Source organism: Gymnoscopelus microlampas (assembly GCF_963454915.1).
Source record: "Gymnoscopelus microlampas genome assembly, chromosome: 2".
In the NCBI taxonomy this organism is placed as follows: Eukaryota; Metazoa; Chordata; class Actinopteri; order Myctophiformes; family Myctophidae; genus Gymnoscopelus; species Gymnoscopelus microlampas.
This window is the reverse complement of record NC_139939.1, coordinates 59,247,521-59,274,520: the sequence shown is the minus strand read 5'-3', so window position 1 is coordinate 59,274,520 and position 27,000 is coordinate 59,247,521. Positions and strand designations below refer to the sequence as shown.

General features: G+C 41.0%; 1 protein-coding gene across 1 annotated transcript; it reads left to right on the top strand.

Moving 5' to 3' along the window:
* Positions 1 to 4,363: 4,363 nt before the first annotated feature.
* Positions 4,364 to 26,354, top strand: LOC311059432 (suppressor of cytokine signaling 1-like). The gene is made up of 4 exons (XM_084077360.1): positions 4,364 to 4,446; positions 20,316 to 20,773; positions 22,611 to 22,801; positions 25,947 to 26,354. The coding sequence occupies exons 2-4, from the start codon at positions 20,453 to 20,455 to the stop codon at positions 26,278 to 26,280; spliced, it is 846 nt and encodes a 281-aa protein (XP_083933486.1). The 5' UTR covers positions 4,364 to 4,446; positions 20,316 to 20,452; the 3' UTR covers positions 26,281 to 26,354.
* The last annotated feature ends 646 nt before the right edge of the window (positions 26,355 to 27,000 follow it).

The following is a 27,000-nucleotide window of genomic DNA, read 5'->3' as shown; positions in this document are numbered from 1 at the left end:
TAACCATGACAACTGATGAGGTAAAGTCCGCAGTACCCCAGATCAGCCACACGATCGGTGGTGGAAAGTAACCAAGTACATTTACTCAAGTGTTGTATTTTAAAGTACAATTTTGAGGTACTTTTACTTTACTGGAGTATTTCCAAGTTGCAGTACTTTTACTTCTACTCCACTACATCTCAGAGGCAAATATTGTACTTTTACTACACTACAATTATTTGAAAACTTTAGTTACTTTGCCGATATAAATGATTATATTACAAAACATACATTAACCACTTTAGTCCTATTTTAAACATAGGCTATTTGAGAATAGTTGATCTACAAGCTCACAATGTGACGCATTGTGAGTTTGTAGATCTGATATTTTCAAATGGCCGAAATGCATATAGGGCTGAAGTGATTAACGCATGTTTTGTGTTTTGTAAAAAAAGTCAAAATCTACAAAGTAACTAAAGTTTTCAAATAATTGTAGTGGAGTAAAAGTATAATATTTGCCTCTGAGATGTAGTCGAGTAGAAGTAAAAGTACTGCAACTTGGAAAATACTCCAGTTAACTAAGAAATACCTAAAAATGTTACTTTACTTAGTTACTTTACACCACTGGTCATTTCCAGTGTTTCGGTTTAGGGTGTGGACAGGAACAGGAAGCCAGTGAAGGGCTGGATGAGTTCAGATCACCATCACCGTTATTTATAACTTTAGCCTCGATTATACGATTAATCAACGGTAACGTGTTATTTTTTTCAAAAGCAAACATAGCAGATCTACAAACTCACAACAAGTGATGCTCAGAAGGCCATGCGACTCGTTATGAGCTTGTAGATCCTTCTGTTAAAAATCACACCTGTGTGAAGGTAGCGGCGCCTTCGATACATTTTGTCATCAATAAGTGTTTATAATGTGTTTATAGCCACGTGTCACGTGAAGCTTGACCAATCACTTTGTTGACGTGTCTGACCAATCAGAACGTTGACGCAAAAGCCAGGTATAGAGGGCACACCTGCCCTCTATAGCGCCGCTAAAAACACCCTATTTACTAACTAGTCCTTCATACCTATTATTAGTGTGGATTGGTCTAGCTTCACGTGACATCACAATATGTATAATATGAATAGGTAAGACAGAATTAATCAGGAACAATACTTTCTAGTGTGATACCTTCAACATTCTTAGCGGTCCCACACTGTTTCCTCAGGAACAGTACTTTCTAGTTAAAAATATGATTAATTAACTATTAATTATCTAAGTCTACTAGTAACCAGAGCTGTCCAGTAATTGCAGTGTCTTGGAATGCCCTATACCAAAAGGAGTAAAGGAGTGTAAAACCCTACTCTCTTTCAAAACCGCCCTAAAAGAACACCTTCAGGAGGCTGCAATTCTAAACTGGCCCCTGTCAAAGTCATAACATAGACCCCCCCCCCCCCTCAAACTGTTTATTGTACATATTCTTTAGTTTTTCTTATACCTTTAAACTGTTTATATGATGTTCTGCATAGTAGGCCAGGGGTCTTCAACGTTTTCAGGCCAAGGACCCCCTAGCTGAGAGAGGGATGAACCAGGGACCCCCTCTATATTGTATAAAATTGTGTTTCAGATAAACTTGTGCGGCTCTTCTTTCCCTCTACACCTATAACTCTTTGCCAAAAATATAGATCTACAAGCTCACAACGCCTCGCAGCGCGAGGCGTTGTGAGCTTGTAGATCGGCTATTTTTGGCTAAAGTTCTCTTCAGAAAAGGGATGCTAGGGTTCAAGTGGTTAATGTAAAAAGAAAAATCATATCACACAAAGATTTTGGCGGACCCCCTGTAGTAACTCTGAGGACCCCCTAGGGGTCCCGGACCCCCTGTTGAAGACCCCTGGCCTAGTGTATATCTGTCTGTCATTTAATGTCTCCATGATTTGAGTATGTGAGGATCCCAGTGGTTCCCAATTAGGCCATCGGCAATCTAGAGCGTGTTTATCTGAATGATAAATCAATCGATTGTGTTCCCGGCTTGGATCAATGCAACTATTATAAATAATATACTTTAGTGTAAGTTCCTATTTATTGGTATCTCGTTTTAAAGTAAATATACCATTTGTTTGTTCGTTTTCTTTTTTTTTTTTTTTTCTTTTTTACATATTTTTATTTCATTTTTAATTATTATTAAAAACTATGTTTTTGCGAATTATTTGTGGGGCCCACTTGCAATATCCTCACGGTCCACCAGTGGGCCCCGTTCCACAGGTTGAGGACCTGGCTCCAGATGTTGTACAGATGTGTGGCTCCATGTTTCATAGAGGTTTAACCACTTAAACCCTCAATATCTGCTCTTTTTTTCCTCTCTACACACCAAACCTCTTCAACGAAATAGCAGATCTACAAGCTCTTAGGCATTCTCTCCTGTCTGCATCACAGCAGTTCATACAACATGATATTTTATGAGGTATTGTTGCTTATGTGTAAAACTTTTATTTTTTGTTTTGGATTACGTTAAGATAATGATTAAATAATAATATGAGCGTTACATGTGTTATAGCATTTTATTATTTATTGCAAAAGCGTCCATGATGGGAGTTTTGGAATTATTGAAAATATTGTGGAAAAAAACTATACTTTTTTATTTTTCCTTTTTCAAAAGAAGTTGGGATCTGTCTGTCTGTCTGTCTGTCTGTCTGTCTGTCTGTCTGTCTGTCTGTCTGTGCGCGCGTGCGTGCGTGCGTGTGTGTGGTTGATTACTCGCACACATGCTCTGCTCAGATGTCACGTGATTTCACAGAAGTGGGATCAGAGCAAAGTGAAAGCATCCAGACATGAAACCACGTGACTCAGCCTCTATCATCAGGCTCGTAATAAGCAGTGGTGGGAAAAGAGTACTGACATTTTTTTACTTGAGTAAAAGTATCAATACTGCAATATAGAAAATACTCTGTTACAAGTAAAAGTCCGGAATTAAAAATGTACTTGAGTAAAAGTACAGTATTGGTATCAAAATGTCCTTAAAATACCAAAAGTAGAAAGTAGCCTACTCATTATGCAGAATGTCCCATTTCACAAGTTTTTAAATGTATACAAATCTTTTGAAAATGGCAGATCTACAAGCTCACAATGCGTCGCATGGGCTATTTTCAAATGACCAAAATGTAAGGGCTGAAGTGGTTAATGAATGTTTTGTAATAATAATCTAAATCGCAAAGTAACTAGTAACTAAAGTTTTCAAATAATTGTAGTGGAGTAAAAGTATAATATTATATTTGCCTCTGAGATGTAGTGGATCAATTACAAGATCTATGATGGTCTTTCTTCTTCCAATACATAAATAAATCAATATAATGAATAAAACTAAAGAATACAACCGTGTTTTTTTCTGTGAAACAATAAACAGAACAATTAGGCCTCTATAGCCGTCATTCACCGCTTGTCGTCGTAACCATGGTAATATACTTCAACGCACGACGGTGTGGACAGTGGAAAGAAAAAAATAGCAGATCTACAAGCTTACAACACGTCTGTCCGCGACGCATTGTGAGCTTGTTGATCTGCTATGCGGGCTGTGGCGAAGTATAAAGCAGGCTTTATAGGGCTGTAAACACCAACCTAACAATGATACAGTCATATATTATTTTTATTACGAAACTTCAACCTTGTTGTTTCGTCATGATGACTGTCATATAATATATGACTGTCATGTATGTAACTTCAACCTGGTGTTTGCACTTTTTTTTATTTTACGGCCCGTACATCTACATAAACGTTCAAATTTCAAATATAAATTACTTACCTCATGGCCACAAATGTTGTTATTATGTACGAGTCCTCAGAAGTACCTGTATCTTCCGTATTGTTCAATAAAAAAAACATTTTAATTCGATCGGTGACCATTTTCTCCGTATTCTCTCCATATGCTTTCAACTACGCGACCCTATCGGTTGGGAGGTGTATTGCACGCTGATAAGTCATAACTCTATGAGAAAATGGCCGGCGATCGGATTACAATGCTTTTTATTGAACAATACGGAAGATACGGGTACTTCTGAGAAGCCGGACATCATTTTAACATCCGTGGCCATGAGCTAAAGACTTTATATTTGACATGTGAACGTTTATGTAGATGTACGGGCCGTAAAGGGAGAAAGTGCAAACACCAGGTTGAAGTTTGGTCATGACTGTCGTGATAATGTTTCAGGGCTACCTAGGCTATAACCGAAAGTAAAAGTATGTGAAACTAGGGAGTGGATTAATGATCATATAACAGCCTGTATTGTTCCTTTATCTGTGAGCCTATGAAATGAGTTGTTAAACCGCACCCCCACTCAACCTACTTTGGATTAACTCATTAAGTGTCATCTCTGAGGAATAAAGTTAGTTTGTGAAGAAGCTGTGAATGAAAATGAAAGTATATTCATTCACATTGTGACCGAGAAGCAGAAGCATCAACAACACTACGATAAGGACAAACGGGTGAGTTAAAACTGTAATATGTTCCATATTTTACACTGGTAGGTTTTGGTGCATAAATTATATTCAATCTTCATTCAACAATTTATGATTCATTCAGTTAAGGCTTGGATACAGATAGACAGATTATACCATCCTTACGAATACAACTTTCTAATGTGCAAAGTCATCTGCTATAGACACACATGCACGGGCTGTGTTTGCATAACTTTATTATGCATGACAAAACTATGTTCCATAATTCACTAGGTTTTGTGCACTGCGAAATCAATAGATTCAAAGATTTATGTTTTATTTTACATATAGATATCAGTGGTGTAAAAAGTATTCACATTTTTTTACTAAGTAAAAATATCAATAATGCAGTGTAGAAATGCTCTGTTATAAGTACAAGTAAGGTATTACAAATGTACTTGAGTAAAAGTATAAATGTATTTTGGTATCAAAATGTAGGCCTACTTAAATTACCAAACGTAAAAGTACTACTACTATTGTGCAGACTGTCCCATTTCACAAGTTCAAAATGTATAAAAACATTTGAAAATAGCAGATCTACAAGCTCACAATGCACAGCATTGTGATGCATTGTGAGCTTGTAGATCTGCTATTTTCAAATGGAAGAAATATATATAGGGCTGAAGTGGTTAATGTATGTTTTGTGATAATAATCTAAATCTGCAAAGTAACTAGTAACTAAAGCTGTCAAATAATTGTAGTGGAGTAAAAGTAAATACTTGCCTCTGAGATGTAGTGGAGTAGAAGTAAAAGTATTGAAAATGGGAAAGGTCTGCAGTAAAGTAAAAAAAATCCTCAAAAGTGTATTTAAGTACAGTAGCCTACTTAAGTAAATGTACTTAGTTACTTTACACCACTGCATCTGGTATAGACATGCATGCACAGGCTGTGTTTGCATAACTTTATTATGCATTACAAAACTATGCGTTCCATAATTCACTAGGTCTGGTGCAAAATCATATTGATTCAACAATTTATGTTTTATTTGACATATAGATATGATCACTAGCCCATCATTACAGTTACAAATGTAGCTTCTTATTTGCAATGCATATATGTGGTACAGACTTGCATAGGCTATGCATGACTTTATGCATTACAAAACAATGTTCCATAATCCACTGTTTGATGCATAACTATACATAATGTTATTAGATTCAATATCTGGTTGCAACGGTTTCTATTATGTTTTATATTGGATACAGTCAGATAGATGCAGTGTGTATATGTAGGGTGTATGGACCTGCATTATGCAGGAACTTTATTCTGCATTATGATGCAATATTGGCATTATTTAATTATTTTATGACTCGCACTTATAGTTAAGGGTTTAACTTTGTGGCATGAGGTCTGTCTGTCTGCCTTTCTGCCTGTCTGCCTTTCTGCCTGCCTGCTTGTCTGCCTGCCTGCCTGTCTGTCTGCCTTTCTGCCTGTCTGCCTGTCTGTCTGCCTGCCTGCCTGCCTGCCTGTCTGTCTGTCTGTCTGTCTGCCATACCAGACATAACAGACATTTTACAGCCATGACTCATAGTCAGAAACAAAGAAGCTTTAATATTAATACTAATAATATTAATATTATGTTAATAATGTTAATAATATTAATATTGTTTAAATATTCTGCAGTTAAAATAAACAACATGCATAACCTGGCCTGAGACAAAACACTAACAGGATTTACACATAAGGTTACATAGTCTCTACAACAAAGAAACTACATTCAATTTATGGGTGGATGAATAAGGTTACTCAAGTGTTTTATTATTTTTATATCTTATAATCATGCACATCCATTATATTTTACTGCTGAACAGTAACAGTTCATAATATAATATTTTATTGACACGTTTTTAGATTATTTTATGCTATCTTTGTTATTGTTATTATTATTATTATCATTATTATTATTATTATTATTATTATTATTATTATTATTATTATTATTATTATTAGGCTATAATTAATAATTGTAGTAGTAGTTGATTATATTAGCATTCTAATTATTATTATTATTATTATTATTAGTTAAATATGGTCTCTGTCAGATGGAAACCCAAAACTGTCCAAAACTGTTACTGTATCAAAACTGTCAAACTGTAACTGTATCAAAAGTAGCAGATCTACAAGCTTGAAGCGTGTCACTTCGCGCCACGCTTCAAGCTTGTAGATCTGCTACTTTTGATACTTTCGTAGTGTGATCGAGTAGGGCATTAATTTACAAAAAGAATAAGGAGATAAGAGGTTTCTGCCCGACAACAACGATATAATAAAACATAACACGCCTTCCTCTCAAACTCATAAACATTTAGTTTGAAAAAAGCAAATGTTTTAATGATTAAAAAGTTGAAGAGATTACATGACCCTTAAAGGACGACTTCACCGCTTTTCAACCTATCTTCATATAATTGGTCCTCACTATCACTAAGACTCATGATAAAATTATACCATTTTTTTCTACTTGGTCTGTGTCTCATAGGAGGGCTGTGGACAGTCCAGAAACCTGTCTACCAGTGACATCATCGTTAGGCATGATTTTTTTTCCCAACAAGATTTCACATTTTTTATTTAGATTTGTATTAACACGAGAACAATGGCTTCTTTTATTGCATTGCAACTTTCCAGGAATAGAAAGCCTGCAGTTTCTATTAGCTTGGATTCCCCATTGATGATGTCACTGGTAGACGGGAACTGTCCACAGCCCTCAGACACAGACCGAGTAGATTTGTTTTTTTACCATTTTATCATGAGTATTAGTAAGGACCAATTATATGAAGGTTGAAAAGCGGTGAAGTCGTCCTTTAAGTAACAATCCAGTGTGTGTGTGTGTGTGTGTGTGTGTGTGTGTGTGTGTGTGTGTGTGTGTGTGTGTGTGTGTGTGTGTGTGTGTGTGTGTGTGTGTTAGTTACTATAATTGTGAGGACAATTTTCCTTGTCCTCAGAAAAATAAATGGTTGTTTTTATGGTTAAAATAGATAGTTAGGGTTTAGGATTATAGGAGTTAGATGAGAAGATGCATAACTTGGTTGCGTGCCGGTGTCATGCACTGAAAAATAACAGATCTACAGGCTCACTGATCTTGTAGATCTGCTATTTTCGGCTTCAGGCTTATAAGGTTAAAAAACGCAATAGTTCTCGACCTTTTCAGGTTGTGACCCCCCCCCCCCCTGACTTGGAATTGTAAGAGTTGAGGCATTACATTTGACTCGGTTCCACAGATAGATATTGTGAAAATAGCAGATCTACAAGCTCACAACCGCCTCACGAAAATCTGCTCTTTTCACAATCTTTGCCTCTTTCTTATATTATTTGACAATTTGACCTACAGCATCGGTTTTCAACCAGTGGTCCAGGGACCACCAGTGGTCCTTGAGGGAGTACCAGGGGGTCCCCAGCGAAATTAGTTAGCGTCACAGTAATTTTTAACCACTTAGCTTTGGCTATTCAAAAATAGCAGATATACAAGCTCATAGCGCGGCACTCGGTGCCGCGCTATGAGCTTGTATATCTGCTATTTTTGAGAAACCTTGAAAAAGTGTGAATATCTTTGAATATTCATATATTTTTTTAAGCTTTAATTAACTGATATCTTTGCTTCTGGGGGTCCCTGGCACAAAACATTTTCACACGGGGGTCCGCGGCCAAATGTATATCAATTTAGGGGTCCTTTTCATGAAAAAGGTTGAAAACCACTGACCTACAGTATATTTGACCACTTTTTGTAATATAGTTTTGGTGATTACTTTTGATGAAGTAATGGTCTTTTTATTTTCTTATTGTTTTTTTCTTTTGGTCTTAAAGTCCTTAAATTCATTTTCTTTTAGTTTTTTAGGTCTTAAAAGTCCTTACAGTAAATGGTCACTTCGCTGTCATCTGGGGACCCCCCCGACCCACAGTTTGAGAACCACTGTTGTGACGGACTCTTCAGAGCCAGCGTTGCCATGTCTTTTTATTATAAGCGACTTCTGGCCTGTTTTTCTGCAAAGTCACTTAAATAAATATTGACAGTTACAGGTTTTTTTTTTGGGGGGGGCTTGTTTCTAAAGTGTAGTTGATTATTTGGTCTTGTTTCCTAATGCTGTTCAAACCAGTGGTTCTCAACCATTTTCATGTCAAAGACCCCCAAATTATTGTATTTGTCCGGACCCCCCACCCATCTACAAATATTTTGTGCCAGGGACCCCCCATACACGATTTGCGTTGTTAAAATCTTTAAAAAAAACATTCCACATTTTTTTTTAAATATTTCAAGATGTTTTGGGAAAATAGACAATCTACAAGCACACACCGCGTTGTGAGCTTGTAGATCGGCTATTTTCATATAGCCCATGTAATATGTCTAAAGCAGTGGTTTTCAACCAGTGGTCCGGGGACCACCAGTGGTCCTTGAGGGAGTACCAGGGGGTCCCCGGCGAAATTAATTAACATAGCGTCACAAATATTTTAACCACTTAGCTTTGGCTATTCAAAAATAGCAGATATACAAGCTCATAGCTCATATGAGCTTGTATATCTACTATTTTTGAAAAATAGTGAAAATGTGTGCATATCTTTGAATATTTATATTTTTTCAAAGTGAAAATTAACTGATATCTTTGCTTCTGGGGGGTCCCTGGCACAAAACATTTTCAAATGGGGGTCCGCGGCCAAATGTATATCAATTTAGGGGTCCTTGGCATGAATAAGGTTGAAAACCACTGGTCTAAAGGAGTCAAACTGATTTTGCCACGCTTCTTACTCAGTTCGAAAGTGAAAGACTTTTTGTTTTAAGAGCTTCTGTTTTAAGAGCTTCTTATCCGTCCTTTGACTAATGTGATTATGTGTTAGAGCGCGCGCGTGCGCGCGTGTGTGTGTGTGTGTGTGTGTGTGTGTGTGTGTGTGTGTGTGTGTGTGTGTGTGTGTGTGTGTGTGTGTGTGTGTGTGTGTGTGTCTGTCTGTGCGTGTGTTGACTTGTGGACTGGAAGTGTCTCTCTTCCATCAGTTTATCATCAAGGTAATAATTCTCTTCCATAATGACAGCAGTCAGTGTAACAGTGGCTCATTGATTGAAACCCCGCTGGGCATGCAGGTGACAATTAATGGAGATCATTAATTTCTGAATAAGTTAATCATTTAGAACTCTTTTGTTCTATTATTGTAACCAATATCTTTACAGAATTTAATTTTACTAATAATTGACCCAACAGCCCTACCTGCAGAGTCTGCCAAAATTCCAGTTCCAAAATCATAAGACATAAATTCATCTAGCGTAAGGCCCAAGCACTTATATGCATCATATAGTCCAGAGACAGGGTACCACATGAGAAAATCTGAGAAGATCTTACTCTTACTTAACAAAAATAGCGAATAAAGAGGGAGATAAAACATCTCCCTGCTTCATTCCAAATGGTGTTGAAAACCAACCAGTAGTGAAATCATTCACTTGAACAGATGCTACAGGAACATGATATAATTACTACTGTAATACACTACTGTTTTCTTTTTTAATAAAAACCTGGACTGGATCCGCGGATCCGGATCCAGATCCAGATCTTCAAATAGTAAAATCAACAGGAAGTTGACATTTTTATTAAAAAAACAAACAGTGGTGGGTTTGGTGATGTTCTATATTGTCTGAATCAGCTATGTTTGGGTTCATTTATGTGCTAAAAGAGAGACTTTGAGAGCTGTTTTACCGTACAATGTAAGTCAATGAGGAGCATATTTTGAATGATCAATTTCTAATCGATGGAGCAATTATTTTTTATTTCTTGTCCACCTTTGGAGTTACATCATGGCAAGATAACCACACAACCCAAACCTCTACCAAAGTGGTCTTACCCTTTAAGGTGAAAAAAAATCTTATCACACAGAGATTTGGCGGACCCCCTGTAGTAACTCTGAGGACCCCCAAGGGGTCCTGGACCCCCTGTTGAAGACCCCTGACCTAAGTAAAACATTTTAGTATTTCAGTACCTTGAAATCTATTGTGTGTTTGACCGGGAGCCAGTGGAGGTCATGGAGGACTGGGTGTGATGTGGTCTCTGGATGGGGGCTCTGCCTGTGAGGAGGACTGGGTGTGATGTGGTCTCTGGATGAGGCTCTGCCTGTGATGTGGTCTCTGGATGGGGTTCTGATGAGGAGTGTGATAGTTAGCCGAACGGTCAAGGCTCGAAAAAGCAGGGACGTGCACAGATAGACTCTAGGTGTTGCTAAAGCACCTGCCCTTTGCCCTCTTGAGCAGAAGTGCCCTTTTGAAAAAAAAGAGAAAAAAGTTTTTTTTTTTCCAGTTTACAGCAGGGGTCTTCAACTGGGGGTCCGGGACCCCTAGGGGGTCCTCAGAGTTACTACAGGGGGTCCGCCAAATCTTTATGTGATATGATTTTTCTTTTTACCATAACCACTCGAAACCTAGCATCCCTTTTCTGAGGAGAACTTTAGCCAAAAATAGCCGATCTACAAGCCCACAACGCCTCGCGCTGCGAGGCGTTGTGGACTTGTAGATCGGCTATTTTTGGCAAAGAGGCGAGGCGTTGTGGGCTTGTAGATCGGCTATTTTTGGCAAAGAGGTATAGGTGTAGAGGGAAAAAAAGAGCAGACCAAGTAAACAAAAAAAAGTATAATTTACTTGAGCACCTGCCCCTCAAAATGTCTGTGCACGCCACTGCCAAAAGACAACCAGAGTCCAAAAACGATTTTTTTTATTCACCTCTCCAACTCCAGCAGTCCACGTGCAGACTATAATATAGTACAGCCTCGACAATAATAACAGCTTTATAAACACAAACACACCTGAAGACAACACTAAGGGTCAACACGTATAAACAGATGAGAAGCTGTACCAGGCCATACCCTTACTTTCAAAGGGCTCTGGCAGCTCTCACTCAAGACTGTTACCTGTGCATCAACCACGGTCTGACTGACTCTGTTCACCTGCAGGCTCCTTTTTATAGGGAGTGAGACGTACCAAAACACATGACAGCAACTGACTCATTCAATTAACTCACAACAAGCAAACACCAGGCCTATGAGTTAACAACACACAATTACTGAAGGTTTTTACCATCGACTTCACATGAATATCCGGGCGCTCATTCATACACAAACTAGTCTCTTTTTAAATAAGGGTTAGGTTTTTTTTGCTCTTGAATCAAACACCCCTCCTCCCCTGCAGCACTTGGCACCTTCCCAATCAACAGGATTGCCACAGCAGGCTGTCACATCTCTTCCCTCTGCAGTGCAGAGAGGAGAGAGGTGTGACCCACACAATCAATTCAACTTCAGTTCAATAAATACACATATTTAACACCATGTAGTAGTAGTACACTTCAGCAAAGCGTTTCATTTACAGATGATGATAAAACATACAATGACACAACTTGACCCACACTTCCAGGCCAGCTGGATGGTGGTTCATTTGGAAGCAGCTGTGTAGTCATGTGTGTGCAATGTCCCTGATCAACAAGCTTACAACGCGTTGTAAGCTTGTTGATCTGCTATTTCTGCTTTTTTAAATATTTGAAAATGTGTGAACATTTTTCAACATGACGAGACGATTATGACGCTCTGGATGGGGTTATGGTGAGCAAGACTGGAGTGATGGTGACACCGTATAGGAGGCTATGGCAGTAGTTCAACACAATGACTGAATGTTGTTAGCAGGGACGTGCAGGGGGATTTGGAGAGGGCAGAGGCTGGAATTTCAAAAGGGCAACTATTGTCGCCCCGGCCCGATTACCATACTTTATGGCCCGAAAACCCCAAAAAGGTGTCATTGCGTACTCAATGTCCTCAAAGTCACGCATTCAACAAGATTTGAACTGAGCAGATTGGACCTTCCGTTCCAGAAATAATGGCCAAAACGTCTTGGAAACGGCCACTTTCACCAATTTTCGATTAAGTTTAGTTTTGGCCATTGTCGCCCGTTTTTCTTTAATAACACGGGCTAGGAAGGTCGGACGGCGACAAACTTGAAACCTGAGTAAAGTTCACTTTGAGATGCATCCAACGCATCCACTGACATTTTTGTCGGCCTTACCGTTAGGCCGCTATAGGGCAGTTGAAATGTCTTTTTGGGGGAAATAGTTTTCTAGTCTATTTTCTTTTTATAGTCTGGAGAGGGCACTTTTTTTTTACCGACGGCTAAAAGGGCAGGTGCTCAAGCCCCCTTTCATGCCTATCTGTGCATGCCACGTCCCTGGTTTTTAGCAGCGGTGTCATGGTGATTTTCTTACTGGCAGGACGGTGTTTTAATGACGTCACATGCACACCGTGCGCATTTTATTTCACCTTAAATTAGGAAACATGTTTTTTATCTTAGTTTTAGTATTTTTAAACTAATACAAATTCAAGGAATGGCATGAATTATAGAGCTGAAACTAAAAGTTTGCTTTGAACGAGTATCTTTCTCTTCTTTGACGGTGGCTGAGGCATTGCTGCGTGCAGATAGGATACTGACAGCAGCCCTTTACTGAAGCCAACATGCTGTGTTGTTACCGTGTAGCCTATAGATGTATATACAGATATATATATATACATGGTGTGTATAGCCTATAGATGTATATACAGATATATATATATACATGGTGTGTATAGCCTATAGATGTAAGGCGTGTGAGGAATCTGAGGAAACATTTTCACACGTGCGTCAAGTGTACCGTGCCGTGCCGTACCTTGCACGTGAAAAAATCACTGGCCACACGCCATCCTACTCCGTGTGGCCTCCATGACACCACTGGTTGTTAGTGTTGATATTGAATACAATGTGTGTGAATGAGTCACGTATGGCTGAATGAACTCTGTGACACCGGATACCGCTGCGGTCGGAAAAAGAAACCTTGTATCTCCACATACGTTTGTTTAAATATTTTGTCTGTTTGTAAATGAATAACCTCCTTCATCATACTACAGTGTCCAACAAAAGTAGGACAAATAGACGATCAGCGAGCTCTCAACGCATTGACTCGTTGTGAGCTTGTAGATCTGCTATTTTTGCATTTTTTTTCCTAAGTAAACTTGAAAGTGTTTAAGTGTGTCTGTGTGGGTTTATATAAATGCTGAAGCGGTGAAAAGTATCAACAAGAGGTTGTGACTAAATAATAACTACATTGGATCCATTGGAACACATGGTTATATTTTATTCCTGAAAAGTAAGCGTTTTGGACATACAAGGTTTCTACCTGACAACAACCGTACTGTACATCCAGACAGTGTTAACTGGATGGCGTGCAGAGCCTCTTACTCAGACAGAAAGTGAAAGCCTTTAGTTTTAAGAGCTTCTTATCCGTCCTTTGATTATTGTGATTATATGTTATCGTGCCTGCGTGTGTGTGTGCGTGTGCGTGTGCGTGTGCGTGCGTGTGCGTGTGCGTGTGCGTGTGCGTGCGCGTGCGCGTGTGTGTGTGTGTGCGTGCGTGCGTGTGCGTGTGCGTGCGTGTGCGTGCGCGTGCGCGTGCGTGTGCGCGTGTGCGTGTGTGTGTGCGTGCGTGCGTGTGTGTGTTATAGCCTTGTAGAGGAGAAGTGTCTCTCTTCCACTAGTTTATCGTCATGGTGATAATTATCTTCCACAATAGCAGCAGCAGTGTAACACACAGTCAGTGACAGTGGCTCATTGTGACCACAAGGTGGCAGTGTAACAGCAACAGGGCATACAAATAAAATGCAAATAATCCCACATTGTTCTGACATACAGACATGTGATGCCAATGGTTCCACAGTCTAGAGGAGAACCTGACAGAACTGTGTGTGTAGGGTCTGTTATGACTGTGATGATGTCATTTACTGACTCAGATGACCTACACATAAACCTGTACATAAGGTCACATAGCACAGAGCATGTGGGTACCCCAACACTAACACACACATAAACCTGTACATAAGGTTATAACAGAGAGCAGGTGGATACCCCAACACTAACAAACATCTGGCTTGCACTGGAGCTTCTTGGAGCTTCTCAGCAGCCTCATACAGTCATTATAAGCCACTGTGAGTCGTCTTTCTTTCTTTTCTTTTTCCTTTATTTATTCATGGGTAAGCCCATTGAGACCAAGCTCTCTTTTTCAAGGATGCCCTGATAACAACATATAAAATACATATATAACTAGAAAATGTGCTCCTCGGAACACAAGTCTCCGCCAGCAGAACCGTGCTATCAACTGTCATCAACTGTGATATCAGTTTGTACTGGATTGTACTGTTCTTGATTAATCCTGTCTAAGCTATTTATATTACGTATTGTGATGACACCAGTGTGTCTACATAATGTATTGCTCCGCCATTTCTCAGCCATTTCGTGATTATTCCTGTCTTACCTCACTTTGAAAGAGACCAAGACTCTTTCAAAGTGACACATCTATTTATAGGCCGCTATACGTCATGCGTCTCACTAGCCAATCCGAGCACACTCTTTCAACGTATTGTCACGTGTCACGTGAGGCTTGACCAATGTTAGCTTGGCCGAGGGGGGGGGACGGAAAGTGAAAACATAGTCTCCTGGCGGAGACAAAGAAAAACAATAACAAACATTTGAATCACATTACATTGATTACAATGTCATAGATGCAAATAAACATAGTGTTACATGAAACAGGTGCAGTCACTATGTAGTGTGTCCTCAAGAAGCACCCTGAATGTCTCTATTGAGACCAATCACACCAGTTTCAGAGAGTCCTGAAGTTTGTTCCATTTCTGTTGAGCATAATAAATAAAAGCAGTCTTTCCTTGTTCACTGCTCTTACGTGGACTGGTATATCTAATGTGTGTTTGTGAACGTGTTGAATGTCCAGTAACCTCTGGTTCCAAAAGCGAGGATAGGTATAAAGGACGTTTACCACACAAGGCCTTATAAATAAATAAAATACAATGTTGCTCTCTGAGGCTGCCTTGTCTGTAGCGACACCAAAGGTGGGCAGAATACAGAGGTTTACAGAAAGATGTAAAGAGAGAGATCTTCACCGGTACTGAGCACATGCTAAATTTGTGACACAGCATGTTTGCTTGGGCATACATACAGCTTCCACCGCTGCCTATAGATGTCCTCGTCACCTGAAAGGTCATTGGAGATAATATGGCCCAAATTAGTCATCTCACTGCACACACTAAGGCAGGGGTGATGCAACTTTGATGATGGAGAGCATTGGTTCTCAAAGTGGGGTCCGAGGAACCCCAGGGGTACTTAAGGGGGTTCCAGGGGGTCCCCAGCTAAATGATGGACAGGGACCAAATGGACCCGTATGGGTCTGTAACTCTGAGAGTGTACATAAAGTATGGTAATCGGGCCGGGGCGACAATAGTTGCCCTTTTGAAATTCCAGCCTCTGCCCTCTCCAAATCCCCCTGCACGTCCCTGCTAACAACATTCAGTCATTGTGTTGAACTACTGCCATAGCCTCCTATACGGTGTCACCATCACTCCAGTCCTCCTCACCAGAATCCCATCCAGAGCGTCATAATCGTCTCGTCATGTTGAAAAATGTTCACACATTTTCAAATATTTAAAAAAGCAGAAATAGCAGATCAACAAGCTTACAACGCGTTGTAAGCTTGTTGATCTGGGACATTGCACACACATGACTACACAGCTGCTTCCAAATGAACCACCATCCAGCCGGCGTGGAAGTGTGGGTCAAGTTGTGTCATTGTATGTTTTATCATCATCTGTAAATGAAATGCTTTGCTGAAGTGCACTACTACTGCATGCTTTTAAATATGTGTATTTATTGAACTGAAGTTGAATTGATTGTGTGGGTCAAACCTCTCTCCTCTCTGCACTGCAGAGGGAAGAGAGGTGACAGCCTGCTGTGGCAATCCTGTTGATTGGGAAGGTGCCAAGTGCTGCAGGGGAGGAGGGGTGTTTGATTCAAGAGCAATCTTATTTAAAAAGAGACTCGTTTGTGTATGAATGAGCGCCCGGATATTCATGTGAAGTCGATGGTAAAAACCTTCAGTAATTGTGTGTTGTTAACTCATAGGCCTGGTGTTTGCTTGTTGTGAGTTAATTGAATGAGTCAGTTGCTGTTGTGTGTTTTGGTACGTCTCACTCCCTATAAAAAGGAGCCTGCAGGTGAACAGAGTCAGTCAGTCAGTCAGACCGTGGACGATGCACAGGTAACAGTCTTGAGTGAGAGACTCAGAGTTACATTAACATTGATTTTACAATATAAATTGGGGTCCCAGAGACATACATGCCATTAAATGGGGGTCCGTAGCCCTAATGCATGTCAAACTGGGGGTCCTTGAAATTAAAATGGTTGAAAATCACTGCTGGAGAGCCGTACAAATCTTCTATTATGAGGGTCCCTGGCCTATCTTTTCAAATGGGGGTCCGCGGGCTAATAAGTGTCTATTTGGGGGTCCTTGGCACGAAAAAGTTTGAGAACCACTGATGTAGAGGGCCACTATTATTTCCACACTCACTCCAGAGGAACACATTACATATACGGTCGGGCAGACACCTTATCTCCGTATTTTAACTTTTAAAAATGCCATTCTATGTCACTCACAAGTAGCAAAAATAGCCGATCTACAAGTGTGTGGATTGGCTATTTTTGCTATTTTTTCATTGGAATCCAGAAATTTTTATGTGCTATTTTTGAATCAGAATCCTGAAAAGTAACAGTTCTATTTCGTTTCAAATGCATTTAGTTATACTTATGTTAACTTTATGACCTGAAATACAAATGCATTGGACATAAAAAAGACAATAGCATTTTGTCAGCTGAAATCAATAATATATCACTATTCCGATATTAACCTGCGGGCCGCATTAAGTGAAGGTGGGGGCCGCATGTGGCCCCCGGGCCGCCAGTTGCCCATGTATGCACTAAGGGCAGTGCCAGACAGATAGAAGTCAGGAAAGATAGATTGTCTGTCTTCCATACTTCGGAAAATTATGATCTTACTCTTTATAGTGTTGTGTTTTATATTAAAATCAAGACCATACTGTGAGCATTATATTCAGACAGCTTCTGAGAACCTTGGAGGTGACACCGTATAGAACAGGGGTCTTCAACGTTTTCAGGCCAAGGACCCCCTAGCTGAGAGAGAGATGAAGCAGGGACCCCCTGCTCTATATTGTATACAATTGTGTTTCAGATTACTTTTTTTTGTTTACTTGGTCTGCTCTTTTTTCCCTCTACACCTATACCTCCTTGCCAAAAATAGCCGATCTACAAGCTCACAACGCCTCGCGCTGCGAGGCGTTGTGAGCTTGTAGATCTGCTATTTTTGGCTAAAGTTCTCCTCAGAAAAGGGATGCTAGGGTTCAAGTGGTTGAGGTAAAATAAAAATTCCTATCAGCGCGAGGCGTTGTGAGCTTGTATATCTGCTATTTTTGGCAAAGAGGTATATGTGTAGAGGGAAAAAAGAACAGTAAACGTAAACAAAAAAAAGTTGAATCTATAACACAATTTTATACAATATAGAGGGGGTCCCTGCTTCATCATCTCTCTCTCAGCTAGGGGGTCCTTGGGCTGAAAACGTTGAAGACCAAAGAGAATGTGTGTGAATGAGTCACGTATGGAGATGAACTCTGTGACACCGGATACCGCTGCGGTCTGAAAGAAACCTTTTTTCTAAATGTTTTTTTTTGTAAATTAATAACCTCCTTCATCATACTACAGTTTCGAAGAAAATCAGGAAAAAATGTACGATCTGCAAGCTCTCAACGCATTACTTGTTGTGAGCTTGTAGATCTGTTATTTTTGCTACTTTATTGTTCCCTTTTTCAAGTAAACGTCAAAGTGTTTAAAGTGATGTTTCCACCTGACAGCAACCATAAATCAGGACAGTGTTTACTGGATGGCGTGCAGAGCTTCTTACTCAGACAGAAAGTGAAAGCCTTTTGTTTTAAGAGCTTCTTATCCGTCCTTTGACTGATGTGATTATGTGTTATCGTGCCTGTGTGTGTGTGTGTGTGTGTGGGGGTGTGTGTGTGTGTGTGTGTGTGTGTGTGTGTGTGTGTGTGTGTGTGTGTGTGTGTGTGTGTGTGTGTGTGTGTGTGTGTGTGTGTGTGTGTGTGTGTGTGTGTGTGTGTGTGCACAAACTTGTAGACGGGAAGTGTCTCTCTTGTATCAGTTTATCGTCATGGTAATAATTATCTTCCACAATAGCAGCAGTGTAACACAGTCAGTGACAGTGGCTCATTGTTAAAGAAAGAGAAAGAAAAATCTTAACTAGGTACAGACTCAGTGAGCACAGTCTTGCGATCGAGAAAGGTCGTCACAGGCAGACCTGTATCCCGAGAGAAGACAGACTATGCACCCACTGCACACAAAAGGAAGTGGAAACCGAGCTACACTTCCTAACCGTCTGTCCATTGTACCAAGACATCAGAGACACATACTTCCCACAGATTACAACCACACACAGAGATTTTGAAAACATGACCAATGACAAAAAACTTCCATATCTGCTGGGCGAAGTACAACAATGTGCAAACACAGCAGCAAGATTTGTGATTTGCTGTGATAGGAGAAGGATATCAAACGGAACACAACCACCCTAAAGACTAATCATTGTGTATATTCCTGCACTATACCTGCACCCAGTGATCTTGGTACATAGAAATTGATCTATTGAAGATTCTGACTTTCAAATGTACATTTCTTTGTTTTGATTGTATTGCTGTATTGTTGTATTGTGCTTTTTGCTTTGGCAATGTAAACGTATGTTTTCTCATGCCAATAAAGCCCTTTGAATTGAATTGAATTGAATTGTTACCACAAGGAGGCAGTGTAACGGTCAGAGACAGTGGCTCATTGAAACCCTGCTGTGCATGGTGACAAACATCTCATTAATGTTAAGGATTTATGAATAAGTGAATCACGTAGAACTCTGGTGTGCTTCTGTATTAGTGTCAGACCAGTTTGCAGTTAAAGGAGTATTTCACCCTAAAACATGATTTATTTTCTATCAATAACACACCCCATGAAGCCTTGAATTATTTGTGTTTGTGTCGCATTCCCGAGCCAATCATTTGACACAAATGGTGTATGGGGGTACCTGGCACCCAATATTTTCAGAAGGGGGACTGCGGCCAAATACACATCGTGTTAACATACTCTACCACAGTGGTTCTCAAACCTTTTCATGTCAAGGAAGGACCCCAAAATGTATGTATTTGGCCACGGACCCCCATCTCAAAATATTTGGTTCCACGGACCCCCAGAAGCAAAGATTTGAGTCAAAAATGTTCCCTTTTCAAATATATATATTCAAAGATTTGCAAAAATGTTCACGGTTTTTCAAAAATAGCCAAAGTATAAAGGGTTAAAGTGGTTAAAATGATTGTGATGCTATATTAACACATTTTGCTGGGGACCCCCTGGAACCCCCCCCCCCCGCCCCCATGGACCCCTGGCAAAATGACATAGTGCCACTTCAATGTTTCATGTAAAGCACATTGAATTGCCTTGTTGTTGAAATGTACTGTACCAGTGGTTCTCAACCAGTGGTCCGGGGACCACCAGGGGTCCTTGAGGAGGTTCCAGGTGGTCCCCAGCTAAATGAGGGAGAGTTGGTAACCAAATGGACCCTTGTAGATCTTTAACTCTTGAGAGTGTAAAATGAAACCAAATGGACTCTGTTTCATGTTACGCTCTCAAGAGTTAAATAATTGTTAAACATCCGGAAGACTTAATTATAGAATTGTTATTTTGATCAACCGTTTGCCTGTTATCTTTCCTATTGGTACCAACATCAATACAGCATGGATGGAATTGTGGACAAAATCTTATCCATCTTCAAAATATTCTAAGTCTTGGGCTCTGAGAGTCTAAATCTCATCAAGCGGTGGTTCTGTGGCTCAAATGCCCAATAAATAATGGACCTTGATATGAAAAGGGTTGAAAACCACTTTACTTTACCTATATGCCTTGTGTCCTGCAGGGTGTTACCGTCTCCAGGACTCAGTGAGTCAGCGATCATCGCATGCAGCAGCAGAACCTGATCCACCTCCAGCTTCTTCTCCTCTGTCATGGTGGATGAACATCTGCAGATGATGGGAGAAGCTTCCTCACTGCAGGATGGTCAGAACTACTGTGGATAGACCAGCAGAACACCAGGAACCCAAAGCACCGCCCAGCCTGAGAGAACAACACCACCACCACACGCAGGACAGAAGTCAACCTGCTGCAGCAGAACCAGCCTCCAGAGGACCTCCACCACGCACCCAGAGGAACCCTGAAGGAACGTCACGCACCCAGAGGAACCCAGAGGAGGACCTGGAACCAGAAGGAACGTCACAGCACAGAGAAGAACATCAGGTTCCTCAGGACTGTGAAGCCACCTGGCAGAACCCACATCATCCAGAACCACAGGTCCAAAACCAGCCGGTCTGGAAGCAGGTACAGTCGACACACACACACACACACACACACACACACACACACACACACACACACACACACACACACACACACACACACACACACACACACACACACACACACACACACACACACACACACACACACACACACACACACACACACACACACATTTTAAACTGATGAGTTTAGAGCGCCTCACGCAGCTAAGCTTCACATTAGCACATTAACACTGTCTTAGTATTACACCCTGTCCTCTTATATTATTATTACTTGACAATTCCCCCTGTTTTTGAGTGGTGCCCCCTGTTTTTGAGTGTATGTCCAATAAACAAACATTGATGACAACATCAATACGGGGCTCATCAAAGGCACCACTCTCTTCACACAGGGTGTGATTTTTATTATATATATTATTGCCAATATATGGCAAGTATATGCTGCATATATGCCATATTCAGGTTCATATATGTGCATATTATATGTAGATATATAGGAAATATATGTCTCATATATAGCTTATTATGTCCACATATATGCCACATATATGAATATATATGTACATTATATGTAGACGACATATATGCAGGCGGACAATTTCAAATATATCACATGTATGATAAACATATATGTTGCATATATAAAACATACTGTATATTCATATATTTCCTTTGCCCCCCCTGCTGGCAGAGGCACATATCGCCTGGTCAATTAATCATATCAGAGCCTATTTAAAAATAAAAAATCAGAGAACCGTCAGGGACGGGCAGTGACACGTATATGTATCCGAATAAAGCAACCTATTTTCGGCATGGCCCCTTCTTAAGTCCCCTTGCGTCATATCAGCTGGTGCTGGGGAAAATGAGCTGCTGATTGGCTGAAGGAGAATGAACTGCTGATTGGCTGATGGGGGTTGTCAGTCAACGGTACTAACTGTTTGACAACATTTTTTTTCTTTTTTTGATCTCTGAAGTTGCCTAGAATCCCTTTAAATTCACACACAAGTTTACAAAGGCTCCCGACTCACACCTGGTGAATTAACATAGGAATGAGCCTATAGATGCATATCAATTGTCCATTGTGTGACCTGTAGTCTAGGTGTTAAGCGACGTGCGCGTCACGTCATTAAAATAGAGTGCAACCACGTTCCAATTCAGCATTGCAACACTGGTTACAGGTGGTGTGTAGCAGAGAGAAGGCAGACTGTCGGTCCTCTCACAGTGTTTCTCTTGGTGTGTTACAGGTGGTGTGTAGCAGAGAGAAGGCAGACTGTCGGCCCTCTCACAGTGTTGTTTCTCTTGGTGTGTTACAGGTGGTGTGTAGCAGAGAGAAGGCAGACTGTCGGTCCTCTCACAGTGTTTCTCTTGGTGTGTTACAGGTGGTGTGTAGCAGAGAGAAGGCAGACTGTCGGCCCTCTCACAGTGATGTTTCTCTTGGTGTGTTACAGGTGGTGTGTAGCAGAGAGAAGGCAGACTGTCGGCCCTCTCACAGTGATGTTTCTCTTGGTGTGTTACAGGTGGTGTGTAGCAGAGAGAAGGCAGACTGTCGGTCCTCTCACAGTGTTTCTCTTGGTGTGTTACAGGTGGTGTGTAGCAGAGAGAAGGCAGACTGTCGGCCCTCTCACAGTGATGTTTCTCTTGGTGTGTTACAGGTGGTGTGTAGCAGAGAGAAGGCAGACTGTCGGCCCTCTCACAGTGATGTTTCTCTTGGTGTGTTACAGGTGGTGTGTAGCAGAGAGAAGGCAGACTGTCGGTCCTCTCACAGTGTTTCTCTTGGTGTGTTACAGGTGGTGTGTAGCAGAGAGTGGGCAGACTGTCGGCCCTCTCACAGTGATGTTTCTCTTGGTGTGTTACAGGTGGTGTGCAGCAGAGGCGACGCAGACTGCTGGCCGTCTCACCTGCGTGTGTTCAGCTGTGAGGAGGAGTACCGTCTGGTCAGACACACCCACCTCCTGCTGCAGAGGTCTGGCTTCTACTGGGGAGCCATGAGCATGGAGACCTCCCACCATGTGCTGTCTGCATGTGAGCCAGGAGCCTTCCTTATCAGGTAAACACCGTCTACAGGAACACCATGCAGAACCTCATCAGGTAGATAGATACATGAATAGACCTTCTGCTGGGGAGCCATGAGCATGGAGACCTCCGACCGTGTGCTGTCTGCATGTGGTCCAAGAACCTTCCTCATCAGATAACTACAACAGTGGTTCTCAAACTGTGGGTTGCACATTAAGCACATCATCTGAAGACCCCCCAAAATGATTTGTGGACCCCCCCCTGGGGGGCCCCGACCCACAGTTTAAGAACCACTGGCTTAGGCAACAAATAGTGTTGATTTCGTCGACTAAAACTATGAAATGTTGAAAAACTATGAAACTATGAAATGTCCATCGACTACCTTTTTCACTGACGAAAACTAAATAAAAACTAAATAAAAACGAAATAAAAACTAAGCTACGATGTCAAAAACTAAGACTAAATATATTATTGACAATTTTGTCAACACATAAAAACTAGACTGTTAGTGAGGGACTAGTGGAGTAGAGATCCAGTAGAACTAAAAGGCAAGTCATTTTATGTTTGGTTGCACTTGGGTGTTGCATGCTGAAAATAGCAGATCTACAAGCTCACAACGCGTCGCAGCGCGACGCGTTGTGAGCTTGTAGATCTGCTATTTTCAGCATGCAACCAAGTGTAAAATCAGCCATTACGACGCCATCAAGACACCGGCAAAATACATTTTAGTCGACTAAATCAACTGTAGATTTAGTCGACTATAATCTTATGATATTTAGTCGACTAAAACTAGACTAAAACTAAAAGAATTCTGATGACTAAAATATGACTAAAACTAAATGGAATTGTATTCAAAAGACTATGACTAAAACTAAATCAACATTTGCTGTCAAAATCAACACCGCAACAGTTCAATCAGTACAGTCATTCACCGGAAGGTTTGTTATCCAAAATACTAACACAATAGTAGGTAACCTAATCTTTGCTTGTGACCACGTTGTCATTATCACCGACTCTGATCGTGGAGCCCGGGGACTACACTGAGCTGGTCACTGACGGAGCGGAGCACCGGCTATCACCATGTGGTCATTAAATGTATGACTCACTGTCGGTTGGATTTTAACCCCTTAAGACCGGGAACGCATCTAGTGTAACCACTTTTAACCATTATGTTTATGCTTTGTCTATTCAAAAATAGCAGATCTACACGCTCGTAGCGTGGCACCGAGTGCCACGCTACGAGCTTGTAGATCTGTGAAAATGTGTGCAAATCTTTGAATATATATATTTTGTTGAAGCGTACATTTTTAACGCAAAACTTTGCTCCTGTAACAACATATTTTGAGATGGGGGTCCACGGCCAAATACATACCTTTGTGGGGGTCCTTGACATGAAAAAGTTTGAGAACCACTTGAAATATAGCAACATAAGTTAAAAAAAAGAAACTCTTAGGAATTAGAAGACATTAGAATCCCCCAGAAGCAAAGATTTGAGTTACAACAAATACTTGAAAAATGTAGATATTCAAAAGATTTGCAAAAAATCTTCACGATTAAAAAAAAATAAAAATAGCAGATCTACAAGCACATAGCGCGGCACTCGGTGCCGTGCTATGTGCTTGTATATCTGCTATTTTTCAATAGCCAAAGTATAAGATAATGGTTAAATTGGTCTAAAATGAGAGGCTTTCCCGGTCTAATTGGGTTAAAAGTGTATTTAGAACAGATTCAGTTCAGTGGACTGGCTGCTCGGCTCTGCCAGCGGGTACATCTGTGCCCAGCTGGGCGCCAGTCTGGCACCCAGCTCATACCTCTGATGTGTGGAGAGGCTGTTCCACTGCAAGACAAACCACACACAACTATATCCTCTCTTTACTTCCTCTATATCTGCGCGCGGTAGGTACAGTAGGTGGTCGTCTCTTTAGGAGAGCATTTTGTGTAGGACAATTTATTCATTTATTTAGAGCTTTTTTTTTACCTCTTTGTCTCCCGAATGTAGTCGTTATGCCAATTAATTCCTCCCCATGAGTGTGTGTGTGTGTGTGTGTGTGTGTGTGTGTGTGTGTGTGTGTGTGTGTGTGTGTGTGTGTGTGTGTGTGTGTGTGTGTGTGTGTGTGTGTGTGTCACTGCTGTCGTATCAGCAAATAATGCCAGTCTGGCAGCCAGCAGTCTGTGTGTGGAGAGGTTGTTTCACCCAAGACAAACAATAGAAAAATATTCACTCCAACGCAGTGTTGATTTTGACAGCATTTTTTTGTTTTGTTTTAGTCATAGTCTTTTGAATAAAAATCCATTTAGTTTTAGTCATATTTTAGTCCTCTGAAATGTTTTAGTTTTTTGTCTAGTTTTAGTCGACTAAATATCATAGCATTATAGTCGACTGAAATGTATGTTGGCGGTGCCTTGATGGCATCGTAATGGCTGATTTTACACTTGGTTGCATGCTGAAAACAGCCGATCTACAAGCTCACAACGCGTCGCATTGGCAGACCAGAAGTAGGTGTTGAGTCTATTCATTCCATTGGGAGAGTGAACATGAACACATTCTTTACCCCACGGTGCACTGAACTTAATATTTGAGCCATTCTTCAACAGGCAGCACAACATCCCAACGTTCTGACACTAACATGGAATATTTTCAGAGAGAGAAATCAGGAGAAAATCAACTTTGTTATTGCTTTTCAACTACATGACGTTCACAGCTAATAGAGAGAGATGGGGAGCTAACACGGCCACTATAAGGAGACGAATTGTGTGTAGGAAAATGACCTTCTGTCTTTGTTTGTGTGTTTTTATAGCTTTCCCCAATTTAGTCATTATGCCAAGTAATTCCATTCCATAGCTGAATGTATCATGTGACATAGCTGACTGTACCATGTGACATAGCTGACCGTATCATGTGACGTAGCTGACTGTACCATGTGACGTAGCTGACTGTACCATGTGACGTAGCTGACTGTACCATGTGACGTAGCTGACTGTACCATGTGACGTAGCTGACCGTATCATGTGACGTAGCTGACTGTATCATGTGACGTAGCTGACTGTACCATGTGACGTAGCTGACCGTACCATGTGACGTAGCTGACTGTACCATGTGACGTAGCTGACTGTACCATGTGACGTAGCTGACCGTACCATGTGACATTACGTGTCATCGTGTCCTTTAACCTCTCCAGGGACAGCGGCCAGCCGGACGTCTTCTTCACGCTGAGTTACCGCGGCGACGACGGCCCCACCAGCGTCCGCATCCTGCTGGCCAATCAGCTGTTCAGCCTGCACGGCAGCAGCAAGACGTTCGATTCGCTGCTGGGCGGCCTGCTGGCCTTCTACACGTCGGCCGCGGCGTCCGGCAAGCTGCGGCGGCCGTACCGCCACGACCGACCCGACAGTCTGCAGGCCATCTGCAGGAGAGCCGTGCACCGCTCGTATGGACCGCACGGATCTACAAGCCTACCCGGACTCAGCAACACAGTCAGAGACTATCTAGAGGATTATCCCTATGATATATAGAGCTACTATTTACAAGACTATCCCTATGATATGTAGATCTACTATCTTACAGCAGTGGTTCTCAAACTTTTTTTCACGTCAAGGACCCCCAGAATTATATGTATTTGGGCTGCGGACCCCTATCTCAAAAGATATTTTGTGCCAGGGATTTTTCAAAAATAGCAGATCTACAAGCTCATAGCGCGGCACTCGGTGCCGCGCTATGAGCTTGTAGATCTGCTATTTTTGAATAGCTCAAAGTGTCAAATATTGTTCAAGTGGTTCAAATGAAAGTGACGCTATATCAACTAAATTTAGCTGGGGATCCCCTGGTACCCCCACACAAGGACCCCTGGGGGTCCCCGGACCCCACTTTGAGAACCAATGATCTACAGGACTATCCCTATGATTATCTTTCTTTGTTTTTGCTTTATTTATTCGGGGAAGGCCATTGAGAAGCTCTCTTTCTCAAGGACGACCCTGATCACAGCGTATAATAAAACACAACACGTGTAACGAAAAACAATAACAAAGCATTTGAGCCACATTACAGCGTCACAGACGCAAATAAATACAGGGTTACGTGAAACAGGTGCAGTCACTATATGTAACAGTGTTGATTTTGACAGCATATTTTTATTTCGTTTTAGTCATAGCCTTTTGAATCAAATTCCAGATTATAGTCGACTAAATCTATAGTTGATTTAGTCGACTGTAATGTATTTTGGCGGTGCCTTGATG